The 7,814-nt window shown below is 40.0% G+C and overlaps 1 protein-coding gene across 1 annotated transcript; it reads left to right on the forward strand.

The window, feature by feature from the left end:
* The first annotated feature begins 4,968 nt into the window (after positions 1-4,968).
* Positions 4,969-6,418, forward strand: LOC149381199 (uncharacterized). The gene has a single exon (XM_089601567.1). It carries the CDS (start codon positions 5,007-5,009, stop codon positions 5,649-5,651), a length of 645 nt encoding a protein of 214 aa, XP_089457693.1. The 5' UTR covers positions 4,969-5,006; the 3' UTR covers positions 5,652-6,418.
* Positions 6,419-7,814: the final 1,396 nt, after the last annotated feature.

Below are 7,814 nucleotides of genomic sequence, written 5' to 3' on the forward strand. Positions count from 1 at the left end.
ATGGTGATCTTAGATTAAGAAACTTAATAGAAAAAGTATGTTCCTAAAATATTCTCTTCAGTGTGCGATTTGGTCTAGTACCATTTGAGCAAAAAGAAAATTTGGTATAAAAATTACATTAAATTTGGTATTAGCATTGGAGATGCTCTTAGCCACGGGTGAAAGTCAAACGTGAAGGGTAGGGAATGAGTAAAAGATAAATTAGGTTAGAATTAGGATAAATTACATATTTGCTCCCTCAACTTTGACCTCTGTAACAAGTGACTCCTGGAACTTTGAAAACTGCTGTTTCACCCCTTTAACTTGTATCTCATTTTTATTTTACTCCTTCTGTTAAAGTTTGGCGTCAAAAGAGACTGAAATTGAACATGTGCTCATCACGTGGTGGGAGAACGATGGAAATTATGGATTTGACCTTATGTGGGTTTATAAATGTTTTGTTTTATATTATTATTATTTAAGGATTATAATATGTTTGTTATATTTTCTTCATTTATTAAAAAAAAATTAACAACAACGTTTGTCTCTCTCTCATCACCTTCTTCTTCGACGTTACCTGCACATAAAAAAAATCCGGTTTGACTTTGAACATCAACATACAAAACACCATTTTTTTGCTAGAACAAACAAAACCAATCTAATCCTCCGTGGAGTGAGGCTTCATCCTCTGTCTCTTTTCCCAGCGAACTTGGTGAGCTTGGCATCGAACTCAGGATTGATGGGTGGTTATGTGGCTGGATTTGTTCGTCTACAATCTGTGTCGTTTAGTTCAAAATTTGGGTCTCCCTTTTATTGGTCTGGTGTATATGGGTAAAGACCTCGTGCTAGAGTAAGGTTTCTCCGACAAGAACGATCCACAACCTTGAAACCCCCAAATCGAACATGAAACAGGGGATGCCGTGGCTGGTCCGTGTGCAAATATTTGGATTCGCGAGTGAACTCATTCGAAGTCCTTGTACAATGGCGATGTTGCTCTTGGTCCACGAATCGGCATCGCGATGGGTGGTCGTTGAATGGCGGAGATGACGTTTTCGGTCCATGAATCAGACCGCTCTACGTCTTCTTCACCATGACCTTTTATCTCTCTATATCTCTCTCTCCGATGTTTATGAAGAATCATCACATCTAAATTTATTGTCTCACGAGACTAACTCTGGTCTGATTTTGAATAGCTTGAATATTTTGAGCAGATTTTCTCTTTCTCTTCTTGTTTCCTTTTTTTTTCTTCTTATTTCTTCTTTGCATTTTCGCTGCAATTGCCTCAATCTCTGTCTCGCTGCTGGTTCTTCAATGACATTTTCTGCCGCCAGAGGATCGGAACTCCGGCGCAGCTCTCTCCTCGGATTCCGTCGCCATTGTTGCTGATGAAGAGCTTGCCTCTGGAGTGATTCAGTCGCCATTTTTTTTATGTTGAAAGCTTGGAATAATACTGTATGCTTGGAATTTTGGTTATAGCTTGGTTCAATATAATTAACTGATATGTTTTCAATTTTATGAGCAATATATATTTATAAGTGTATGTGTGTGTTTGTTTTTTATATATAATCGGAGAGAGAGAGAGAGAGAGAGAGAGAGAGGATGATTTTTTTATGAGAATTTTATTTATTTTTTAATTTACCATAATACCCTTTCTTAATAAACAATTTGGCCAATTTCAGTCTATTTTGACGACAATTTTAACAGAAGGACTACAAATTAATTGGTCTTTAACATGAAGGGGTGAAACTGCAGTTTTCAAAGTTGCAGGAGTTAGTTGTTAAAGAGGCCATAGTTGAGGGGGCAAATATGTAATTTATCCTTAGAATTACCCTGGGTTTTTGGTATAGCGGGCCTTCCCAAACTAGTTTACTATGTTCTAACTTCTAATGGGATCTCTATTTTCAAAGAGAGATTTGCATCAAAGTCACAAACTCTGCTCCAAATTGCAAATGAGTCACGACGAAAAAAAGGTGTTGCATAGATGTCACTTTGATAAAAAAAAAAAAAAAAAAAAAAAAAGGACAAAAATACCCTTACGCAGATTTCAAAGTAGACTCGCAGTCAAATATTTCGAAAAAAAAAAAATAGACTCACAAAAGAAATTACAAATAGTAGACTCGTAGTCAAATATTTCGAAAAAAATAGACTCACAGAACAAATTACAAAAAGTAGACTCGCAGTCAAATATTTCAAAAAAAAAGTAGACTCCTTCACAAATACAAATACATCAACACAGATTCTTTCGTCCTATTCTTCCCCGATTCCTTCACGATCTGGCTCCCGAGCCTCGCCGTCGACCACAGCCCCGACGGCCTCGCGTTCTCGTCGCCGTCGCCGATGGTCTCCGCCGAAACCAGGCTCTTCCTCGCCGACGACGCCGATTGGAGAATCCTCTTCTCTAAACTCTCGATTCATTCTCGATCTGCCTCCCGAGCCTCGCCGTTGACCACAGTCACGACGGCCTCGAGTTCTTGTCGTCGTCACTGGTGGTCTCCGCCGGAACCAGCCTCTTCCTCGCCGACGACGACGATCGGAGAATCCTCTTCTCCAAACTCCCGATTCCTTCTCGATCTGCCTCTCGAGCCTCGCCGTCAACCACAGCCCCGACGGCCTCGCGTTCTCGTCGCCGTCGCCGGTGATCTCCGCCGGAACCAGCCTATTCCTCGCCGACGACGACGATCGGAGAATCCTCTTCTCCAAACTCCTGATTCCTTCTCGATCTGCCTCCCGAACCTCTCCGTCGACCACAGCCCCGACGGCCTCGCGTTCTCGTCGCTGTCGCCGGTGGGCGGCCGCGTTCTCGTCGCTGTCGCCGGTGGTCTCCGCCGGAACCAGCCTCTTCTTTGCGGCGGCGGAGGAAGATGAGGAAGGGGAGAGAGAGTTGGCGAGATTCTTCTTGTCGGATCTGACCGAGGAGTTTGAGAGAGATTGATTTTATCATAAGAGGGTAATTTAGACTTTCTATAGGTGACACAAATGCAAATAAGTGATACGGATGCAATTTTAGCAAATAAGTGACACAAAATACAAGGAATGACTGAAGTTGTGACTTCAGCCGCAAATGCCACATTTTCAAAGGTGATGTTAACTTTAAAAAAATGGGCCTTAAAAAAATTAAAATTAAAATTTAGTGTTATAATTTTTTAGATATATGTTAGTTACACCTTGAGGACTCAGTGAATTTCAAGGGGGAAGAGTTGTTACGAGTCTAAAATATTCTAAATATTTGTTATATAAGGCCAAACGTAATGCAAAAGAAAGGGTGGATGAATATTACAAAAACCTTTTTTTTACTCTTTATTTCCTCTACATTTCTGATAGCTGCCTTTAGGCTTATGTCATACTATATATGTCATGTGTCCCAGGATATGTATGTTTCGCGTGGCTGATTAACAAGTCATTTGGGTCTAGAACGCCTATAGCAATGTCCTGCCCTGACCAAGAGAACTATTGTTGTAGACTATAAAGCATAGTATGTATGTATATATATATATACATATATATATATATATATATATATATATTATGACAAAATTGGTCAGAATGTGACCTCTAATGCCAATCTTCTTTGGGTGCGTTTTCTAAAGCAAAGATACTATTCGGGAGATGAGCTTTTTTGAAGTATAGCCCAAAAATGGGCATTCTTTCATCTAGAAAGACATCGAGGCTACAAGAGACTTGATTAAAAATCAATCTGGCTTTATTGTCGGCAAAGGGGAGAGAATGAGAGTTTTCAAAGACTCTTTGGTTAATCCTAATCGGTTGCTTAGTAACGAGAAAGACCCTTGAGAATCCACAAGATCCTATAGTTCTTGACTAGCTGGACGGTAACAGATATATAGACCAGTTTCGTATTCTGAGTTCACCAAGGGAAGACAAACTCATATAACTTGACTCGTCGAATGGCGTTTTTAGTGTTCGTTCGACTGAAGTTTTGAGCGGCGAGCTCCCTTTGATTCTAATTTGGCGGTTTGAAGATCGATGTGGAATTTAAAACTCAGGAGAGGACGAGGATCTTGTTCTGGAGCATTACCGCTGACTGCTTCCCAACGGCACTCCATGCGAGAAAAATGGTTTCGGACGATATTTGCAGACTTCGTGGAACGGAGAAGGAAATTGTGACCAGGCCTGATTGTGACCCACTTCTTTTTAATATGTGATAATGCCCGGTAGTGGTGGTTCTTGGAAGCTAAAAGTACGATTTTGATGTTAGAATCCCAAACTTCGAGATTGGACGCTATGAAGACTTTGTTTGAGAAAATCCAGATTGGGGAAAATCTGGGAATGCCCAAGAATGACATGGAAGATCAAAGCGACGATTACGGAGATAAATAAGTACGACGATGAGTCTGTTGGTAGAGAGATGATTCACACAACTGCTCCGTAGGATTGTGAGAGTCCTTCGACTGGTGTTTTGAAGTTTAATGTTGATTTATTTTTCAATTTTGCTTGACTGAATAGGAACTCAAACCTCATAGCTCATACGGCACGAAATGGGCTGTGAAAGAATGGGTTTCAGATTTTTGTTAACTTGAGCGATGTTAAGACGCTTGTTCATAATGCTTGTATAGCCTTCGGGCTCTTTCCTTTCGGGCCGTGTAATGTCATGATTAGCGTACTCTTTCCTCTCCGTCGCATTTATTTAAGGAAAGATTCGAAAAAAAAAAATGTTATAAACATAAATAAACGAAATTGACTGATTATAACTTTAAAAAATGTTATTTTCGTAACAAATATTTAAGATGCTGTTTTAGAGATAGAGTAAAAAAAAACCAAAACAAAATTTACTATGAAAAGCAACTACACAGGTAAAAACTAGTAGTTATAAAAGAAAAAAATAACTAGGCGGCGTTAGACGCCACGTCATATAATTATATTTTTATTTATTTCTATGAGAAATATAATCTTTTAAGGTTAATTAACAGCCTGTATTTTTGTTGGAGATTGTCACATAGTGGGAGAGAGTATTATTATTATTATTTTACCACCGCCGCCTCTTTTCCTTTTGTTTTTTTCTCTCTCTCGAGATGGACATTCCCTCCGCCCGATTCCGGCGGCACCAGCAGAACCGGCAAAGGGAATCCCCTTCCGCCGCCGACCGATTCCTGGGCCCCACTCCAGTCTCCACCGCTTCCCTCGGAGAAGAGCTCGACGAGGATGACCTTTTCTGGTCCAATTCCAGCTCCGCCGCCGCCGCCGACGAATCCCCCTCCCCCTCCCCTTCCCCTTCCGTCGTCAGTCGGCTCACCCGCATCCGGAGCTTCGCGGGGCCTCCGCCGGAGGGCTTCGGGATCCTGGCCGCGCTTCCCGAGGAGGACGACCCTCCGTCGTCCCGCCTCTCGTCTTCGTCGTCGCCGTCGCGCCTGATCCCGGTCGCCCCGAGGCCGCCGCACGACCGATTCACGCCGCTGTCGTGGGCGAAGCAGCCGCAGTCGCTGCCGGTGAAGGTGCCGATGCTCTCCGGCTACGCGCGGGGGGAGGCGGAGTCGCTGCCGGATGCGGACGACGGCGAGTCGCTGATGCTGCCGCCGCACGAGCTGGTGGCGCGGAGCCTGGCGCAGTCGCCGCGGCTTTCCTCCTCGGTGCTCGAAGGGGCCGGCCGCACCCTCAAGGGCAGGGATCTCCGCCAAGTCCGCAACGCCGTCTTCCGCCAAACAGGTTTTCTCGATTGAGATTAGTTTTTTTTTTTCATTTTAGTTATTATGATTTGTTCATTCTTTTGATTTTGAGTCAATTTGTAAACCATTAATTGTGTTTGTTTGGGGATTTTACCGCACCTCACAAACATACAATGCTAAGTCGGCTGTTTCTGTTTCTAATATCTATTTCTTCAATTAACAAGCTAAGCTCCTACTTTTCTATAGTAACCATTGAGATTGTTGTGATAATACTTCGCCTTTGCTGAGCAAATTACATGAGCTACGCAATAAAGCTGTTGCACTGATGTTCAAGAATTGCCTCTGTTTCAAATTGTATGAATCCTTTTTTCTCAACGTACAGTATCAGAAATTGACTCGAAACCAATTCTTATATGTGCTTGTTATTTAGTATTTTGTTGTATAATTGTATCGGCTCATAGGGAATCTTGAATGCTCAATCAGTTATTGGAGATTGACATATTAATGCCGGGTTTATAACTTCCGTTGGATGGATGACAAACTGGCATTGTGGGATCAAGTATCTTTAATTTAACTCTATTTTCCGACGCATATGCTAAGCAACGAGTAGGGATGATTTGCTGGGAACCTTGGGCGCAAAGGTGGTTTCTTTTGCTCAGTCTCAGTTCTTGCATTTGGATGAGTGACGCGCATATCCACAGAGAGGTCGGCGTTTCCTCATCTCCAGCACATGGTAATAAAAAAGGTATAAATGAGCAGCGCCGATGTGTTATACGAAAAGGATAGAATATGGGCTTCGGGTTTGTTGGCCAGAGACTCTAAAGGCTTATTTCAAGCTATTTATCTCGGTCTTTAATTAGAACCTTTTTTCAAATAGAATATATCTTAAATTGTTATCAATATAACTTCTCCTTCTCTTTTAACTAGTTTTATAAACGCTCTACGCCCGAATGATTTAAATTAATATAAATTATAAAAATCAATAATATTACATAAGTTAAAAAAATGTTCTTCACAGCTTTCATTCAATCAATAGGCATCACAAAAAATAAAGATCTAAAAAAACTACGGAAAGTGATAAATAATAAAAATATAAATAACACTTTATCTAATTTTTATAAAATGGATAAGCATGAAATATTGAGAGAAATAATAGATCAAAGAAAAAGATTGTGCCCTTCATTTTTTTGCATCGAGACATCCATGTAAAGTCTTGATTCGAGTATTATTGAACATTTAGGTCTCTAATTACTTTGCCACATTAAATCTACAGCTAGTTCTCTATTAGAGAAAGCACTACAAAATAATATTCCATTTGTTGTATGGTAAGAAAACGCAAAAGAAAAAGTTACAATTTTACTTGAGCTTCATACCTCAAGTTCCTTGACTCTTGCAGGAAATAACAATGAATTAAAAAAATGAGATATATATTTTTAACTAAAAGTAACGTAACTTTTTGTCGGCCTAGAATCCAGAGGAAAAAAGAAACTTATTATTTTTTCATATTCTAGTTGAATGATAGAAGTGACTTAATGTCAGAGTTGTTTCTTGGCTTAAAGTAATAATGTGACTCTTCATATTCCATTTGCCGTATTGTAAGAAAACGCAAAAGAAAAAGTTACAATTTTACTTGAGCTTCATACCTCAAGTTCCCTGACTCTTCCAGGAAATAACAATGAATTAAAAAATGAGATATATCTTTTTAACTAAAAATAACGTAACTTTTTGTCAGCCTAGAATCTAGAGAAAAAAGAAAAACTTATTATTTCTTAACCAAAATTGTACATTATTTTACTAATTGTTTTTTAAGTGTATATATATATGCATATTATAAATAATTGCCTAATATAATTCTTATTATGTATTTTCTGAATGTTCATTAAGAATCACAGTGACTTGGAAGTAATGTTGTAGCATTATTTAAAAATGGATTGGGAAAAAGTCATAAAAGCTGATTCATGAAATATATAGGCGCCAATTTAGGAAAACTCAAGGTCAGATATTTAATATTGAAAAATGCAGAGACACTGGATCGATTCTCGACACTTTCAAATATAAAACACATCTGAGAGCGGCACTTTCTGGTGGCAATATGCACGGGAGTGTTTTCCTTCTTGTCACGCTCATTGAGAGTCGAGATATCAGCAATCAAAAGCTCCTCGACCACGAGAGGACACTGGTTTGACCCTTCCTGTCTTTGATGCTAACGATTCATGT

The sequence above is a fragment of the Urtica dioica genome, chromosome 11 (genome assembly GCF_054948205.1).
Source record: "Urtica dioica subsp. dioica isolate 48M chromosome 11, U.dioica_male_clone48M_v1_H2, whole genome shotgun sequence".
Taxonomy (NCBI): Eukaryota; Viridiplantae; Streptophyta; class Magnoliopsida; order Rosales; family Urticaceae; genus Urtica; species Urtica dioica.